Below are 20,399 nucleotides of genomic sequence, written 5' to 3' on the forward strand. Positions count from 1 at the left end.
TAAGGCCTTCTCTTGGCAGGTGAGACTATTTAAAAAGACCCTAAGGGATCCTGATATCCTTTGTTTTTCAGAAATCAAGAAAATAATCAGTTGTGTTGAGGGTGACACACAGCACAAACAAAAAAATATTCACCGGTTGCTGTTGTGACAGACTTCTGTCAAGCTTTTTATCTGCCACTAGCACTCTAGGGCAGTAGGTGGGTTCAGTTACTTATCTTCATGAAATGCACTGAAAGCCTTTTCTGGGTACATACTACAGATTTTTCCCCTGTTTGATCAGCAGGAATCAGCACTCTGCTGCTCGCGTTGTTTGCTGAACAGAGATGAGGGCTCTAGATTCTTGGTATCACCTCTGCCTTACAGCAACAAGAGGAACAGCTTGTGTCAGGCTAATCCTGTACCTTGGCCATGTGATGTATGTTCCCGTTATATGTGTGTTTCGTGCTCAAACAGTGGTTCTTTAGTTGTGGATAGTTGGGAGCTTTGCAGATGCCCAAGAGCTCGGATCTGCTGATGTTAACTCAGGCTTCCCCGCCCCCTTCCTTGCATAACTTGTGATCGCAGAGCCATGAAAGTATGTGAGTCCCTCCCCCAGCGCAGACCGATCCCACCCGGCATATGATCCGGGCTCCATGTCAGCCAGGGCAGGCGGCACCGAGTTGCCAGAGCGCTGCACGTAGAGCGATGACCTTAACAAAAGACGGTTTCCACGGGGCTCTTCCACCCCCTTCCGAGGTGGCCAGCACCAACATGGACAGCAGCAGCGAGGAGAAGGCTCTGCTGCAATCTGTGACGAGGACCGGAGCAGTGGTGCCAAGGAAGCGAGCGGTGGGAAGGCTGGTCATGCACAGCATGGCGATGTTCGGCCGGGAGTTCTGCTATGCCGTGGAGGCTGCATTTGTCACGCCGGTGCTGCTCAGTGTAGGGCTGCCCAAGAACCTCTACAGCCTGGTGTGGCTCATCAGCCCCATCCTGGGCTTCATGCTGCAGCCCGTGGTAGGTTCAGCCAGTGATCACTGCACCTGTAGCTGGGGCAGGAGGCGACCTTACATTCTGGGTCTGGGCGTCATAATGCTGTTAGGCATGGCTTTGTACCTCAATGGGGACGTGATGATCTCAGGTGAGTGAGGGGCGTACGCTGTGCTGACAGACAAAACTCATCCTAGCCTTTTGAGTCAGAAAGAAGAGAGGGGTTCCTTTTTTCCCTGCTAAAGTGGACTGTTAAAATTGGGTGTCATGTTACTCAGCTACATTGAAGGAGCTGGGGAACACTGAAATCTTCAACTCCATTCAGTCCTAACACTGCATGTACTCTGTACCTAGTGTGCTGTAGTTTGTGCGTGTGATTACTGTATGTTGTATGTTCGTGTGGCTGCCTGGTCAGTTCATACAAGTAAAGCACTGCTTAGGCTCAGAGAAGTTTTTATGAACTACAGTCTACCTTGTGAAGTTAAATGATTGATATTGTTTGTGTGTTGTAATACACATCCAAACCAAGTATCTGTTAATCCCTATTTTAGCTGGATTAGCATTCAAAATACGTATCTTCTAATTATTGCAGCCCTGGCTTGTCTCAGGTCTGTGTTGTGCTGGTGAATAACAGAAATCCACAACTCCTTGGAAATGGTGTTGCACCCAGAGTGTGCAAAATCAAGTTGGAGTGATATCCCTAGATACTGTTATATTTCAGCTTGAGATGTAACTTCTCAAAGTCTTGATGGAAAGTTCTTGCTGTCCTTATGAGTTGGCAGAGGGGAGAGGCGTGTGTTTTTGTGACTTGATCTATTCTCTCTTCCTCGATACCATTGGTGTTGAATATACTTGTATTCATTTGCTCAAAAAGAGATGATACAGTCAACTTGTGATTATCTGAAACAATGGAAGGGTGGGACAAATAGAATAAAACAAAAAAGTACTAGAAAATGCACGTGCATTAGGCTACCAGAGCATGCCATGGAGGTGCAAAGGAGTAGATTAAGGCTAGTGATGCTCTTGAGTGTGGAGCTCAGAGTACCCTGAGTTTGTGCTGACTCAAGGCAGTAAGTCAACAACCTAGCACAGCTCGGTTATCCTCCTCCTCTGATGTGATTCTGGTATCACTGCTCGCTCTTGCATGACTAAGCATTGGTTAGATTTGGAAGTATCAGGAAAGAAAAAATGTGGTTTAGCAGAACATGGCACTGTTGCTGTCAGAATGAGGGTGTTTTTCTTTTTGTAGCTTTCATCGCTGAGAGAGACAAGCAACGGACATGGGCAATAGTCATTACCATGCTGGGAGTAGTGCTTTTTGACTTTGCAGCTGATTTTATTGATGGCCCCATCAAAGCGTATTTATTTGATGTCTGCTCTCATCAGGATAAAGAGAAGGGTCTGCATTACCACGCCCTCTTTACAGGTACTTAGATCCCTTCTTTTCCTCCCCACCTCTCGAAGGAGGGGCATGGATTTTATCCTCACTGTGTTTCTGGTCTTGAATGAACTGATCATCTGATCCCGCGCTTCAGTCACAAGTCTTTTGTTGCTGGGTTTTCACTGCTCCAGAGAACAGCAACTTGTGATTGCTGCTACAAGAATTCTGCTGCAGAATGCTGCTGGCATAAACATTTACAGCAACATAGCCATGATTTAAGTAAGCACAATAATTATTTAAAAAATGAAGCAGTGTTTATTCAGCTTGTTCTGATTTTTTTCAAGTTTTTGGTGAAGCAAAAATTAAGGGATGTAACTTGTTTCCTTGCCATAGCACGTAAAAATAACATTTTTTACTCGGCGTGTGACATAGAGCAAGAGCTGCACAGACCAGAGTAGTTGATGTCCGTTGTTCAGCAATGCTCCAGTATATGCTGCCTGCCTGTGTAGAAACAGGAGTTCTGTGTAAAATTCAGAACTTTGCAACTTCCACAAAATAAGTCCAAGTGGTTCAGTCCAGGCTCTTGCAAATGAAGTAAGTGGCTGAGTTATGGAAGGGAACCTTCTGCGCTATGTGAGGCTTGTGTTGAGAAAATGAACAGGGAGAGCCCTGTGTGAGAAAATACACAGGAAGGCTGTGTAGTGTGAATTGGGCTAAACTTCCAGCTGTGTCCGAGAGCAGTCACTGTGAAAGGACTAGACAAAAAGCAGACTAGATGAGAAGTCGTACAATTGGTGTTGATGTAGATTTTTGTGTCTACTGGGCCATACCACAAGCAGAGGCATGTAGATTCAGTGGCAGTTACTGTAGTTGAGGACGGAGGTGTAGTAGCTATTGACAACAGGCTAATCTTGAACATTTGAATAGCTGTGTCCAGGAACACAGATTATAAGGGAACCTTAAAGCCACACAGGAATGAAATCAGTATTATCCATTAGAAACTGACAGAGAAGATTTTTAACAATCACTGACAGAGAGGGGAGTGAGTCTTTATGTATATTCTTTCTGTCAGCAGAACTCCACTTGCAATTTTTCCTTGGATGATACCAAAAAGACTTGATTTCCAAGTTTAGAGCTACAGATGCAGCTGATTCATTTGTGTACCGAGCTGTGAAAAGGGATGTGGGACAGATCACATCAAATAAGGCTGGAACAGGTTGCATTATTTGGTCCACCCCATGCGCCCTATAGCAAGACCATCGGTATCTTAGCCCTTCTTGATGGGTAGTTACCTAGCCTGTTCTTGAAAGCCTGCCTTGGTAGGCGTTCTGCAGCTCCCCCAAGGCAGTCTGTTTCAGCAGTTCACTGGGCTTGTTGTTAGACAGTTTTCCCTAAAATCTAATCTTAATATCCATTCCCTACAATTTACATTTATCATTCCTTGTTCTGTCCTTATTGGACATGGACAGCAATCTTCCCATGTTTTTTCTAGCTTCTGTTTTAAATATTATTTTGTTTCCCCTATTTAATTCCTTCTTTTTTATACTGAATATCTCCAAGATTTTGCTCTCCAGTTTGTCTTCAGCTTAAGGTTTGAACATGGATAGCTTTGCAGTTATGGAACTTAGGACCACTGAGACAAGCAGAAGGAAGAGTGCACATATCCAACACGCAACACTGAGATTGCATTCTGATATCATGATGGCTTTTTCTCAAAACAGTATGCAAAGACAACCTCAAACATCAAACATCCACTTTGTGCAAATATTTAGTATAGGTTTTCTTCAAAAAGTTATTAACAGCTTAATTGTTTTTCATGAGAACAAGCAAGGACACAGTCCCCTGTAAAATGCAGTAGGACACAATGGAGGAGAGCCATAATCAGACCCCAGAGGGAAAAAAGTACAGAGAGCCCAGAATGAAATCAAAATCCCACGTTTTGTAGCTGAAGCAAGTGTAGGTCCTGTTAGCTCCATTACTTCTTGTTAGAATAGTTCTGCCATGCATTGTCTTCAGTTCTCCTAAGCAGAAGAGTAGAAATACTTCCAAGTCCTTCAAATGCTTCTGTCCTGCTTGACGCCCACGTCCTGCAGAGCCACCTGGTAAACAAGGTGTCAGGGCTCTGCAAAGCTGCTTCCCCTACCAGAGCTCTGTGCCCTGTGTAACAGCATGCACTTTCTTGTGCTTCTGAAACTATGTGCACTAATAACAAAAAAGAAGAAATTGTAAAAAAAAATCAGGCTGAACACTGGTTTTATTAACTTCAAGGCACAAGGCAGCATTCTCATTTTACCTTTTATTCTATTTTTTTTGAGAAAATCAGTAAATGGAATTAAACATTGGTATTTGATCCTTTTTGTTTTCTTTTCCGAGTGGCAAGGTACTTCGATTTTGATAACTACAAAACGATGCTTTTAGTTTTATTTCCTTTTTTTTTTAAATTTCACATGGAGACAGTATTTCTGTTTAGATTCAGCTATACAAAACACATTTTGTAAAGTCTAAACTATAGACAGTGTCAATCTAATTTTAAAAAATGTTTCTTTGTTGTGTGAAGTTTTAAAATACCCATAAATTTCAGTAGAAATTTATTTTGTGTTACTTACTGTTTCAAAGAAAACAATGCTTCAAAGAGAGAGAGGAGAGCTGGAGGCCCACGTTGCTGTATGTTCAGGCATTTTTTGGAGAGCTCTGTTCACCAAAGCTCAGTACAGTTTTCAAGAGATGTTTTGGAAACTGCTCATGTATATGATTAGTCCAGTATTCCTATTTCTTGTGATTAATATCTGAAAAGTAATTATTCGATTATTTCTAGAGGGGATCATATGAGGGTATAGCGTACCGTTTGTTTGGTTTGTCAATGCCAGTAGATCTTTTTTCTCCTTTTTTCCCACCCCCATAGGTTTGGGAGGAGCCCTGGGTTACCTGACAGGTGCGATGGATTGGGGTCAAACTGTACTAGGATATTCCTTGGCATCAGAATTCCAGGTGATTTTCTTCTTTGCAGCCTTGGTTTTCCTAATCTGCCTTACTGTACATCTGCGCAGTATTCCTGAAGTTCCTCTCAGATATGAAAATGAAGAGACAAAGTTCTTGCTGGAAGTAACTGCGACTGAATCCTATAAATATAGCTCCATAGAGGAGGAAATCAAGAATGGCTACTTAAAATCAACATGTGCTGAAATCAAGGCTGCAGCTAAACCGGGGAAATGCGCTGTTACGTCATGTACGGAGGTAAGTGCAGAAATCGTTTCGTAAGCCACATCATTGCATCCTTGGAGACCCTTTGATTAGCTGATGCTGACTGTTTGGAGTGGAGCCCTTTCACACATGCAGAAAAAGAATCCTCCACCAGGATACAGGGTCAGGAGAAAGCCTGCTTTCTTTTATCTGTTTTTGTTTATAAAGTATTTCCAGTAAGAGGGATGAGACAGACTAGTCCTGGTGCTTTAAACAACTGGCAAGGATGAGAGAGAACCATGTTCAGGTTTCTGCTCTGTGTCAGTCTCTTGATATCCTCCCCATGTGAGTTTTGTTGAGAGGATCTACTTTGTCTTTCAGTCCTGATAGAATTAATATCAAATTGTTGACAAGGGCTAAAGACCATTAATCTTTGACATAAATCTAACTCCCGCTGAAGTCCTCACACTTTCATACGTAGTACATATGAAGTGTTTGTTCCCTGGTCTAGTAAACATTTGGGTTTGCCGCTGCTCAACATTTCACTGAGGATTTATTGACAGTACTGGTGCTACTTCTACAGCAATTCTACCTCAATTCCCACGTTTTAGTTTTATTTTGAAGTGTCTGTCTTTGTAGCTCTGTCTTTGGCAGAACTTTTAGGTGGGAGAGAATAGCAAGTACTTTCAAATCATCACTGTTATTTTGTTTCTGCTGCATTTTTATGAGGGATTGCTTCAATCTAAAGCAACTAGGAAAAGGTGAATCTACCTGAAAAATACCTGGAGAGCTCATTTCTAGAATGGTCTTGGGAACAGATAATAGCTTTTATAGTTTTGCTGATGACTTTTAGTGCTAGGAATCCTCACCGCACTCTCATGGTACCCTATGTAATCAAAGGGTAATGTATGTGTTTTGCTGCTAGTATAACAATATGATGAAACAGTTGCCCGTTGTTTTAAGTTCACTTCTGATCTCTTGGCATTGTATATATCTATCACTGGTACGGTCTTGATAAATCATTAAAAATACTGAGAACATGCAGTTGGTTATAAGTTAGAAACCTAAACTCATGCTTAAACTACAAATAAAAGGGATTTATTATCTTTTACTATTTACCATTTGTGTTATAATAGCACTTATTATTAGGATATTCCTAACCTAAAGAAAAATATTATTACACTAGATACAACACAAAGATAGAATAAAAGATGAACACTGCCTCACAACAATGCCAGACAAACTCAGAGATCAGCAGACAGCAAAGCAACCGTTTGTTGGGAGAACATGGCTAGCATGCTGTGATGCTGTACCTGTTGCCCTGCCGAGGCCGACCTGAGCAGCCAGCATCCTTCACCAGCAGTGTTAACTTTGAGCATCCTCCAAATCGTCAGAGATGCTGGATGTCATTGCCTGCTTGGCCCGTGTTGGCTCTAAAGAATGGAAAGTGAATGAAGAGAGAACAGAGACAGTGAAAGCAAGGGGAGCGGACTGGATTGGGGTAGCCTCTACCTTAGCAAGAACTGATTCCACTGAATCAGTAACGTCTGACACTTGAGGTGAAAGTCTGGCATCCACTGTGAGCAAGCTTGTGAGGTTGCCCTGCTCTCTATATTTTTAGCTGGACAGTCTGTCAGAGGCTCGCGGTGCTTTGATCTGTCTCATGTTTCTTTGATGTGCCTGGGCGTGTATAAATTCTAGACACTCACTGCCTTAATGGTCTGTCTCTTGTGGCACATGGTTTCTGAGTTCATTCATTACTATAATTGCTTCCTTGAAGAAATGATTTGGCTTCCTGTTTTTCTGTGTCTCTTTTTTTTTGCTGCAGGCATCATGGCCCTATATCTTCTAAATTAAGGATTGTGGTCTTGCATGCTAATAGCTACCATAATTATTAATGAGATTTGACCTGTTACAATAGGAACAGACATCCAAAGTGATTAGTCTCTTGTTCTTTAGTTTGCTGCCAAATTACTCAGGATCTACTGCCCTAAAAACCAAGTCATTTTGATTCCTCTGTATCCTTATGAATCATCCTAGGTCTTGCAGTGATTTTATAGAGAAATCGATTGGGTATTGTGAGCTTTTGAAGGATAAGGAACTTAAATGGAGCCAAACTTCAGCAGGTCATTGAAATTAGTGTGGGTTTTGTGTGTTGGTGTGTGTTGAATGTGCACATTAAACATTTTGGTTTCCATTTCCACTCTCTAAAACATCTAAATAGAAAGAAAGCATTTCTATCTAGCTGTCAAATTATTGTTGGTAATTACAGCAGTGTCATTTTTAGTTCCCTGACCTTATGTTAACGCTTTGATTGGAAAAGCTGTTTTAAAGAACTCTGTGAAAGAGTTAAACAAATTAAATAAGCTAAGTCAAACGATAGGCATCATCCTTGAAATAACACTAATGAGACAATGTTGAATTTATTTTTTTTTTAATAACTGTAGAAGAATAGAAAGCATACCCTGTTTAAAGGAGACAGGGATACCAAGAGAAATTCCAAGGGATTTGGACAATATGCAGTTCAAGGTGAAAGTCAGCAACTTGAATTTTGGCATTCCTATGAGGATTAAAAACCTCCCACTGGAGCAAAGTATTTTCCAACTTTCCATGTGGTGATTATTCATAGAGTAGCTTGCAGCATAATTTAGTTCAAAGGAAAGCAGAACTGTGAAAAGTAGAATATTGAAGGAAGGAAAAGATGTCATTATCTTACAGCAAATTGAAGACAAAATTCAGCTTTCCAGTAAATGAAAGTAACTTTTACAGTTCTCCCACATTTCATGGCCTTACAGCTTCCCTTATGATTTCTCCCAACACTGTTGCCTCCAAACATCACTAGAAAAAAATGGAAGTGTTCCATCATGCACAGATAAAATAATACCTTTTTCCCTTTAAAAGCAAAGAACCATGCAGGAGTTTCAAATCAGTAAGAAGGGAGTTTCGCAAATGCCTGGCATCAAGCACACCTACTGTACTAAACAAAATTCAAGTGACACAAGTGATCTGATGAATGTGACTGCAAAGGAAACTGAGAGAGAGTTTTGGGGCACAGGAATGAGACAAGGAGGATGGAGATGAGGTGGGGCATTGAAGGTGGGGAGAAAATTTTGGTTTTCCCCATCAGTGAGATTTGTTAACCAGCACCAAAAATGTTTTGATTTTGAAATGAGTTATTTCACCCATGGGGTGAGTTGTTCATGTGCTGGAGCTCACATTCTCTGGGTGCTAGGATTTTGAGTGGTGCTGTGTCTCCTGTGATGTATCACAGTGTTTCACTGCTCCATGGAGGAGAGGACAGTACATAGTGGAAGTCTCATGGTAATGATACACCAGAAGAGGTCGAGTTTTCTAGGGAATTTAGCACGTAGAAGGGAATGGGAATGAGGTCTCAGAAGTACCATATTCCACAACTGATATATTTTAATTCTTAGGAAGTATTCTGAGTTTCATTTTTTACAGCTTTAAATTTTCAATGGAAAGCTGACTGTCTCCATAAAGAAATTCTTATTGTTTCTGGTTTTGTTTTTTTTGAAACACCACTGAATCTGTTTTGGCAGAAAATTTTCACTGTGTTCTACGAGTAAATAATAATCCTACTGGTTTTCACAGCAAGAAACATTATTTCCTTGCTGATGTATCCCAGCTCTCACAGAGACTCTGTGAATCTTTCAGATGACTTTATTACACAATGGCTCTACAAATGAAATATATAGTGAAGGACATCTGGTACCCAAGCAACCCTTCCTAGCAGAAACAAATTAAAAACTTTGGTTAGCGATGAAAAGATGCTGAGGCCTTCTTATTTTCTGTCAGCTATTTCATTAGCCTTCAGGGAAATAATACAAAATTGTTAAATACTTGCTTTTAGGATCAAAAGCGGATGACCCTTAAATCACTCTTGAAGACGCTTTTAAGCATGCCATCCCACTATCGCTGTCTGTGTGTGAGCCACCTCTTTGGATGGATGGCTTTCCTGTCCAACATGCTCTTCTTCACGGATTTCATGGGACAGGTAAAAGTGTAAAATCCTCTTGCTTCTTCTTCCTCTTAGCACCTCCTCCTCCACCAAAAAGAAACAAGACAGCGTTATAATCCTGAGGAAACGACAGTGGAGGCAGAGCCAGTTGTATCTGGATGGCTGAACAAGAATTCTGTAAAACAGCTAATTGATCTCAGGCCCTCGTTCTGAGCCAGAGCCTGTCGGATCTTGGGGAAAAACCTTTTATTATATGTAAGATTATTTTTGTCTGTTTAACAGTTTCAGATGAAGCTCTTGGAGCTATTCCAAACACATCCATTCTCTACTTTGGCTTCAGAGCTGCTCCGAGACGGGCAGGTTTCCTAACTGAAGTAATGCTGGTGTTGCTTGGATGCAGCTGGCCTTATCCTGGTGCGTGGGCACTGTTGGCACAAGGCTGCCCACCTGCACTGCAGCCTCCCTGGCCTCAGGCACTGCAGCTCTTGACACACAGTGAGCTACGAGGTAGCTCAAGGCTCTTGGCTCCTTGCATCTGGCTGTCCCTGCCATACCTCTTTGAACCTTTCCCTGAGTCCTTTCTGCCAGCAATTCTTTGCCTTCATGATACCCAGTGCTCCCTTTTCCACCCCATTCCCAGGCAGTAAGACTATATGTCCCTGCCAGTGATCCTTGCTGTACGATCCTGTCTGCCTCCTTTCTTCCAGGGTACAAATATGCTCCCGGCACAAATCCTGTCATTGCCACTTCCTTTTTTCTGTGGTTTCCATGCAGTATTCCCATTTCCTCGCCTTTTTTTGTCTCTGTAGGTAAGAGGGAGTTTTTTTATCCTGCAATCTACACGAACAACTGAAAGAAAAAAATTTGCTTGCCTAGATAAGGAACTGAATAAGACAATGACTAAGTGGAAAAATGTGTGTGTTGGGGTAAGCCTGAAAGAGAAAACAAAAAAAAAATAATTGTAGATAAATTAGGGAAAGAAAGGCTAAGGCAAGGAGGCAGAAGTGGAGAGAGAAGGAGAGTGGGACATTTTCTTTTTCCAAAGGAAAAAGAGCAAACGAGTCAGAGTAGAGTGGACAGTCCAGGAAAAGGCAGAGGGTAATAAATGAGGAGGAGCCTGGGATGTGAGAATCTGGAAGAAATGAGTGCGAGGCCTGGAGAACTGTGAGGGGATGGTTAGGGCACTGCTTAACACACTTCTTGGGTGCTAGTTATCTCCCCTACCAGGCATGAGGCTCTGTGTTGGGTACCCTGTTCCTGTAAGAAGGAGGTATTATATACATGCAGTCAATTCTTCCCTTCTGTAATCTTTGTGGTCTCTTTCAGGTTGTATACCAGGGTAGTCCTTATGCACCTCATAACTCCACACTTTACCTTACCTACAAAACAGGAGTAGAGGTGGGATGCTGGGGGCTTTGCATCAATGCAATTTCTTCATCAGTCTATTCTTGTAAGTACCCAGGAATTTACTCCAACCCTCAGTTTTGAAACAGTGTTTAAACTGTTTGCTATTTGCCATTATTTAAAAGTGATGACAAATCAACTGGGGTTTTTTCCACATTAGAACTTTTAAGAAATGTTACATTCTCAGCATTGTTAGAAATTCATATCTTAACGTGAACATGATGAGGGGTGACTTTGGGAGTAAGGCATTGTTCTGCATGTGAACTGACCCTGAACACTGCAAATCATCCTGAAGTTAAATGCCAGACTAGAATGGATGCCATGGGCATCGTTCTGAGATGCTCTTTGACCTAGCAGTGCTGTAGCTGTAAGTTCTCAAAGGTCCCTCTGATGGCCTCTCCCCATCTGCGTTCTTCATAAAATAACTTTTTCACAGAGCAGTAGAAGTTCTTGCCAGAAGCATGAACCTTACTCTTCAAAATTGTATGTAAATGTGCTAGCACAGTTCCCCAGATAGATTTCACCATAGCTCTTACCAAGGGTTAAAAAAATTACTTGTGATCCAGAACCTCAAATGAATCGCATTTTGGGGGCTGAATTGAGCATCTAAGAGACATGTGAGGGAAATCTGTTCACCTTTGGAGCTTAACTGCAAGCGTCTCTGTAGCGCCTTTCTCAGCTCAGACAGAGGTTGGTGCCAAATATTCATATTATAATCAAACAGCGGAAATGTCTGAGGTTGTCAATGAGGGCAGTTCTTCCAGAATGGTTGTTAACTACTTATCCTCTGGAGCTGGCTGTGCCAGAATAAGAGAGACAGCAAGTATTCTTTGGCAAGTTTATACCTACAATAATTTGAGGCAGCTTCCAAAATCAGTAAGATTATCTCCTTCGTTGCATTTTACAAAATAAAACCCCTTAAAGGAACTCCCTGATGAAATGTGACCTGTTTTGTTTAAGTCTTATCAGCATTTTCATTTTCTTTTCACAGACCTACAGAAAATCCTTCAACCATACATAGGATTAAAGGGACTTTATTTCATCGGATACCTACTTTTTGGATTGGGTACTGGATTAATTGGCTTGTTTCCTAATGTCTATTCCACTCTGGCTCTGTGTTCCCTCTTTGGTGTCATGTCCAGCACACTGTACACAGTGCCATTCCACCTCATTGCAGAATATCACAGGGAAGAAGAGGTGAGTTCAATGTCTAAGGAAGGGTAAGTTTATTTCTGTCTGGGTCTGTTTAGTCTATTTTGGGAGAAAACTGGAGAGAACTATTGAGCAGATTTTAATTTTAATTTCAAACTATTTATGATGACACATGTTATGAATGGAAAGTTTCTGACAGAGACAGCTAAGGTCCCAGCTCCAAACTCTCCAAACAGTCCTGCAGTCAGACAAATAATTATTCATCATCACAACTGAAATAAAGCAAATCACAGTACACATTCAGGCAGTAAGCAGATAACAGGGTTCCAGTTTGTGTTGCCTTCAGGTCTTACCTTCCTAATATCCTTCCTTCCAGCTGTATTAGCTGTGGACTTGACTTCTGAGTTCCTAAGGTTAATAACCACTCTGTAAAGGCTGGCAGAATTTTTAGTTATCTGCAAAGTGTTACAAAAGCTGTTAGCTAATAAAAATAAGAAATTCAAGTACAAACAGTTTTATATAGTTCAGTATTAAATTATATACCATGTTCTCATTGTCTCTCTAAAGGTCTGGGGCTGATTTTTGGTCCTCCAGAGCATGAAAACCTGTTTCCAAGGAAAATGTGGAAAAGCTTGCATTCCTTATATCATGTAACTGGGAGCAGCAGGATCTTCATGTCTTGTAGAGTGTTGAGCTCTTTAATGGAAAACTTCTCTCCAGTCTCTTAAGTTCATGAGAGAGCTGGAAACAAGGAGTAAGGAGAGTTGGGAGTACTTAGGAAAAGTTCTCATTATGTCTGGCGACATTTGAAAAAATTAATAAAGGAAATGTTGACCTGTTGAAAAACAACATAGAAACATAGTTGAGGCAGCACAGGACTAGGTGAAGTCCTTGAGAACTTGTCCTATTGTTCTGTAAAATTTCTAAGCATCACCGTCTGAATGATGAATACAAGAAAACTTGTAAATATTCTTTTGCACCCTAGGAGGATGTCTCAACGTGGTTAAATATTTCATAGATCTGATTCCTAATTTTTCAGTTAATTTCTCTGTTCCTTCCAACGATCATGATGAAGTGTTTTAGTAAGATATAAGGACAGGGAATGAACCCAGTTTAGGGTGAGATCACAATCCCAACCTCTGGCCAGCCAGCTCAGGGAAAGGGATTAAAGGCAAAATTGTAGTCTAGCTCTGATTCAAAGCTGTTCCAAGATAGAAGTGAAGTAAAATATGCCGAAGCGTATTTATGGACTTTATATTTAATAGGCTAATGTATTCAAATGTTACTTGTAAGATAACGGATTGTTTCTTGTTTGGTATATGGTGCTTGCTATACCAGCTGTTAAATGACACATAATAATATGTTAGAAGTGACAGTAATAGAATTCGGTTTATCTCAAGTCTTCTATGATGTACAACATAGAAAAAAATAAAGAGGAAACATCAAATGCAAGATTGCATTCATTTACATATTCATATAATTATCAGAACTACTGGCACATAGGAACACTGGGCACAACCCAGCAAAAATAGATGTAATTCCAAAAAAAATTGTGTCTAAACTTGGAAATACTGCAGGTGAAAGGACTGTATCATTGCATCTTCCCTCACTGTGCAGTCTAGCAAAATCATGTGCTGAGTTTTAAAATGCTGCTGTTTCAATTCCTGTTCCATGCTGCAATTCCCTAGGATCCAAATTCAATTGTCTACTGGATTAGGAAGAGACTGTTTGTCTCCAGTACTTTTGAGCTGCGTGTGGTAACAGCTCAAAGGCAATGTAAAAGGTCTTGAGAAAAGCAAAAAGCATCTTAATGGCAGAGTGTTTAGATACCAGAAGACAGCAGCACAGCTAGCCTACAGCATGAAAACCTTTGTTTGTTACAATACAACCTTTTCCATTCAACAGCCTATGCAAAAAGAACAATAAATATGTAACCTGTTTGTAACAACTAAAACCTACAATTTTTGTTGTAATTTCCCAACAAAACAGAATAGCTCCTTGCTGGAGGGAATTACAGAACAGCTGAAGTTAGAAGGGACCTCCAGAGATCATGTAGTCCAATGCCCCTGCTCAAGCAGGGCCACCTGGAGCAGCTTGCCCAGGGTCATGTCCAGTCTGGTTTGAGTATTTCCAAGGATGGAGACAACCCCTCTGGTCAACCTGTTCCAGTAAAAAACCACCCTCACAGAGTGCCTATATATGAGATGCTTGTATAAAATAAATGAAGCCTTTCGCTCTGCTACGTGTATCATAGCAGATATGCAGATCATCAGTAGTTAATAATGGTCTTTGCTAGTGTAGAAGAATTCTAGGCTGGACATTGGGTTTCAGATTATTTTTTTTCTCCAGCAAAAAAAGCATTGCATGTAGATTTTGGTACTGAACTCCTTTATGTGCTTTGAGCCTTAACTTCAGAGCACAGAGCCGCATTGTAATGAATGACGCTCTGTATGTGTGTGGGACGTAGTATAACTCATCTTAATATCCCTTTAAGGCCCTCATTCAACCATGACAGTTTAAGCTAAAGTATCCATGATGGGGTGTCCTGTACTGTGAAATGTCAGTTTGCCAGAGCTGAAATAAACCTGAACTTGAAGGCAACTTGAAGCTAATTTTTCTGATCAAGTTTCAATTCTTTCCTTGAGAGAAGGGATACAGGGAAAAATTGCAGATGGGAGAAATGGGACAAGTCAGGGGGAGCTTGGAAAACTCATTATTACTTGTAAAATCTGTCTGAATTCTGTAACCTTTGTGGGACAAACAGAAGAAACAGAAGGGAAGCAGAGACCTATTGGCCTGTCTTGCTGCACCTGGGGGTCGTGACAGCGCCATTGGCTCAGGGCTGCAGGTTGTTGGTGCTGTCTCATTTCACTGGGTTTTGTTTTATGCTTATTTGCAGAGTCTGAAGGTGCGGGGTGGGGAACAAGCTGGAGAGCACGAGAGAGGGAAGGGCATTGACTGTGCTGCTCTCACCTGCATGGTCCAGCTGGCCCAGATCATTCTTGGTGTGGGCCTGGGGCTCTTGGTTAGTGCTGCCGGCAGCGCAGTCACTGTGATTTCGGCATCTACGGTGGCACTGATCGGCTGCTGCTTTGTTGCTTTTTGTGTTCGATATGTGGAGTAGGACTGTGTGAAGCGATTGGAAGAAACCTCCCCAGCAACTTTCTGTGTTTCCTTTCTGGGTCAGCAGCACTGGGGCTGTTGCCTGATACTGGTGCTGATACTGCTGGCACGTCCTCCTCTCTTACCTCCTCAGAGCGGTTGCATTTCCAGAGCTTTACAAACAGAGACTTGATAGAACTGGTTGCCTATTGCCTCAGATTGAAAGCTTCTGTATTTTGACTGCTTTACTACTTCAGTCCTGCTGACCTCAGTGTATTAACATGCTATTACACATGACGGTGTGTGTGCCCATGGTATCTCAATGCCCTACGTGAGGAGTCATTATGAAACTCCTCGTTACCAATTTGTGGAAGTTAACAGATTAAGTATGTGATAAACTGAAGAAGTAATAAAAATGGACAGAGTTAGGAAGAAAGTTGTTATTTACCTTGTTTTTCAAGTATCTTAAGCTCGTGGCTGTTCCCTCTGGTAGTCAAAAGCTGCAGGAGGATCAAACAGGTGTCAGAGGCCATGCGCGGTGCAATTGTGTTATGATTAGTAGTACTGTTAAATGGGATCAGTTAATTTCCAGCTACTGTCAAAAGCAGATTTGTGTGTGAAAGATGACTGGAATATAAAAAAGATTGAAGCGTATTGCTTAAAACTTGTTTAAAACATAACTGTGAAGTAATTATTTTATACTGGATCCTGCTGCTTCTGTATCAATGAAATGAAAGTACTGACTAAGCTTGTCATGAAAGTCTGCCTAAGGCTGCTCTGCAGATCCATGTGCAGGCACCTAAACAATCTATCTATGGGAAACAGCTGCCATTTCTTCCTTCTTAAAAAACTGGCCTCTTGACCTTGATACTGTAGGTGAAAACCAAAAATAGCCAAAATAAGAACTTTATGAATGGTTGTAAGCCACTTAAATCTTGACATTGGATATGACAGAATTTACCTTAAAGTAGCATCTCTGTTTTCTTTGTATTCCTTCATGCATTTAGCTTTGAGTGAAATGGCATTTGCTTTTTACAGAATATTGTAAATAAATTCAGTTCTGCAAAGCACTATCAGGAATTATTGTACAGTAAATACTGAAGTCCAGTTATTTGTATTTAATTGCATATGAAGCTTCATTCTTATTTTTATAATATTGCCAGAGTTTTGAAAATCCTGTTTGTGAAAGTGATATGCTGTATTTATGCTGTGCCTCCTCTGTCCTGAGAACTGTCATATCTATTTGCTATGCTATATGCTAAGCCACGTGAAGCCATCTGCTAATGCAATATTGTTAATGACACAGAGAGACTGTTGCCAGGTATGGTGTTTTGTTTTGTTGTTTTTTTAAAATATTGCACATGTATAATCAACACTGTTCAGTCAAATGCACTGTTGAGCTGATCAGCCGTTAGAAGTTCTGCACGACACAAACTGACAACACAAATGGTGTTAGATTTGAGCATCTGCAGTGATGCGCCAACTTTATCCTTTTTGTATGGTTTCAAGAGTAGAGCGAGTCATTTATTCTATGAAAAATAATTTTCCCTTGGGAATCTCTTATTAATTATGGCAGCTTCAGCTACCTTTTCTTGTTGAGAATTGTGTCTCTACTGTAAACCCAAAATGAGGCTCAGTGCATGGCAAACGTTACTTACTAGCCGGTAATTTATTTTATGGCTTCTTTCGTTTTGTGGCTCTTCATGAACCCCTCTCATTCACACCCATGGAAGAGAAAAGCTCGGAAGACTGAGCCCCTGCACTGTGCCTGAAACACTTTGTAGGAGCTGAGACGGCCTGGAGCACGAGGGCTTCAACCAGGACAAACAGGAGGTGGCCAGAAAATGAAGGCTGGTTGTCTTCTCAATTCACTTTATGCCACCATTAACTCACTATCTTCCATTAACTCAGTATCTCCTAGGGGGAGGAATTTTTAAGGGAAGAGCGAGCGTTCTGTAAGCCATAGAAACAGAGCAAGGAGGAGGTGATCTTGTTTTATAGGACTGCAGGACTTGAAGCACCATGTAAACCTGTGCTTCAGCAGCTGAGGTCATAAAGCTTTGATTCCAGTGTGAGGCTGGGAAAGGAACTTTGCAATGTTTACCTATGTCTTTGCCAATATTTTCTTTGAGGTTTAACATCATCAGAACATTAAAATTTGAATGGTCAGTGCTGTCTCTGCTCTGTTACACAAAGAGAAAGCTGGCATTGATTCAGGCCCATGGAGTGACTGTAGATCTGCAACAACATGACCAAAATTGTGAACCTTTAGAGAGAAGAGAGATGTGACCATTACGTATATCAATGCTTTCATTTATAATTCTATTCAGAGAAAACTGTTTCAGGAACTCCCATTATTGTCTGTCTCATGATCTTTCCTTTTAAAATTCACTGCTTGCTACAGAACAGTCAGTTTTTCTTTGGAAATCTCTCCATGGAGACATCCTGTACTCGGTTTTAAGACTTAAAAATAATATCTTTCTTAATGGGTCTTCATCAAAAATAGCTAGCAGACAAAAACCTAAGTGCAATTTGAAAAAACAGCATTTAAACCAGAAAAACTATAATGGTGCTCATTCTGAAGTCAAAAATGTATTTCAGGTGTTAGTGAAAAAATTATAAAATTTTACTAATTCATAAGAAAGGGTGAAATAAGTTTTTCTTTCAGCAACAGAAATGCTAAAATGTTAAAAATGTTAAAGGCACTGAAGAGCTGTACTGTGGTGCTACTAATTTAAGAAGTTCCACCTTTTCTGTCCTTTTACATTAGATCAAGACTTGAGTTATCAATATGATCAGGTACATACTTAATATCAGCTTTTATCGCAATGATGTCAGTTTCAAAGTTGGAATTACCCTGGGTCTGATCTTTCTCATCTGATTTTACTTTCATATACATAAAATCAAATAAATAAAGATCTTATCTGTATTGTGTTTACACAAACGATACATTTAGATGAAAATGAGGTGTCTTGAGATAACCAGCTCCTCCTTCTTCCCACTTTAATGGAACTAGTAATGGCTGAATAAAACGAGGCAGGAAACAAGTCTGCCATCTTATCTTCATAACACTTTACTTTTTCTTTCTCTTATGAGTGCCTGCCACTTATTGCCATTTAACAAGCAGGCATGTCATGCAAGCAAACCATTCAAGGAAGTTTTAGTTCTCTTGTTTAAAGGACTTGCAGTATTAGTAACTGGGTTTTAATTACTTAAAGATTAAAATTAGTAATTGAGTTTTTTCCAATGTTGGTTCTGTCTTTCACAATGATCTTACTAAGTTTCTTTTACTTCCCCGAAAACGAGCAACAGGTGTTTGTGGGAGACACTTTTCTTCCAGGTAAACTACACAAGTGAGGATGAATCATAACTGTCTTTGCCTTCTCAGAACTCACAGCTTTAGCATTGGTGCCTGTGAATTGGTACCAGTCCCTGCAGCATGTCAAAAGATAGGGAGAATGGTGTAAGCGGATGATGTGGCAATGATGACATTTGATATTTCTGAACTGTAGAGGGATTGCTTCATGGAGGAAAAGGGCAGAAGTATCTGCTGTATGTCTTCAAATTATTTTTGGCATGATAAAACTGAAAAAAGTGATCTATAAACCAAAACTTTTCCCTCTAAGTTTTCAGCATTCATTTCTTATTCCCTAGCTGGTCCTTTCTTTAAGTGGCAAATGTTCTGGGCCACTTGTCCAAGACTGAACTGTGAAAAGCAAATTGCAGTTCTGTTGCCTTCTATGATATATTCAGTTTCATACATTGCTCTTTTTGTTATGCAAGGTGTGTTAATTAGTTGTATTTCCTAAAGTTTCTTCTTGGAAATGAACTTTTTACCTCCGTATGTATTAATATTTCACCTGTGTATTAAAGATAGTGACTTCATATCACACAGAGACTTCAAACCAGAGAGTACTGCCTTGTGTTGCTCCAGATAAGTACCTGGAGTATTGGGAAAACAAAATTCAGTGTTTTCCACTCTGGATTGCACAGTAGACTGAGGTAAGCAGATCCTGCCTCTTATTTTCCAGGAGAGATATGTGACTTTTTCTAAAAAATTGACTGGTTTTTGAAAGGGTAATTATCAAAGTCTATGTCTGCTCCAAGGAGGAGAGGGAATGGGTCTGCCGCCGTTCTGATGATCAAGTACTTTCCTCCCCCAAGGCTGGGTGCTTGGTTGCCCCCCAGTGTTCAATGACATTATAGTATTTCTCCAGAGCCTAGGAGCCGCCCTTCCTTGCGTTGCTTTCTAACCTCAATCCTGTCCCTCTGTTTTATCTTACTCTGGAGCTTTCTTACAGTGATGCACTGCTGCAGTTCAGTTCTCTTTTTCTGTGCGCAGACAACAAAGGGAAGTTGCTTGTTACTAGCAGTAACCCAGCTGCATAATGCCAATGAAGACACAGCCGTATGGACACATGGTGGTAGGAGCCCACCGAGGACACGCTTAGCATTAAACTCTTGGTAGAATCGGGCCTTAGAAAGCAGTGCTGATGCCAAGAGTCAATCTTGTGGTGCAGGGAAAGCCTTTTGATAAGTAGGAGGAAGAGTATATTTCCTCTGAGCCTGTTTCAGCAGAAATAAAAAACAGTAAAAACATTTTTAAAATCTGTTTATGATCATAAACGTATAATAGATTATTTGAAATACACAGTTGGAGACAATTTGAAGGCATAAAATTTTTAGGGGTTTTTCAGAACAAATGTCAAGCAAGGCAAACATGTGCTAATTCTACTGTTTGGAACAAAGATGTATTCATAGCAATTTATTTGCCATCACAGAATCACATAGAAGCACAGATTAGTTGGGGTTTCTTCTGGAAATGGCCTAGTCAAGTCACTAAAGCAGACTGGTCAGGCTACATTGAGTCAGATTTTGAGTTCAGATTCATCTCTGAAGATGAAGACACCACAGTCTCTCTGGGCAACCTGTTCCAGTGCTTGACCACACCGTAAAAAAGGGGTTTTTTTTCTTACATTTAAATGAAATTTACTGAATTTCAGTTTGTGCCTATTGCCTCTCGTCCATTCCCTGCACAACACTGAGAAGACTCTGGTTCAATCTTCTTTAACCCTCACCCCATCAGGTATTTACACACATTGATGAGATCACCCTGAGCCTTCTCAGCTCCAGGCTGAAAGACCTCAGCTCTCTCCACTTTTACCTAGTCCATACTTTATCAGTTTGTCTATGGGGATGTCACGGGAGAGAGCATCAAAAACCTTATTTGTG

General features: G+C 40.8%; 1 protein-coding gene across 1 annotated transcript; it reads left to right on the top strand.

Moving 5' to 3' along the window:
- The first annotated feature begins 684 nt into the window (after positions 1-684).
- SLC45A2 (solute carrier family 45 member 2) lies at positions 685-15,189 on the top strand. The gene is given in 8 exon segments (XM_086479921.1): positions 685-1,120; positions 2,219-2,395; positions 5,253-5,338; positions 9,402-9,545; positions 10,836-10,959; positions 11,905-12,137; positions 13,754-13,768; positions 15,007-15,189. Coding segments are annotated over 8 exon segments (1,398 nt in total).
- The last annotated feature ends 5,210 nt before the right edge of the window (positions 15,190-20,399 follow it).

Source organism: Leptosomus discolor, chromosome Z (assembly GCF_034619465.1).
Source record: "Leptosomus discolor isolate bLepDis1 chromosome Z, bLepDis1.hap2, whole genome shotgun sequence".
Classification (NCBI taxonomy): Eukaryota; Metazoa; Chordata; class Aves; order Leptosomiformes; family Leptosomidae; genus Leptosomus; species Leptosomus discolor.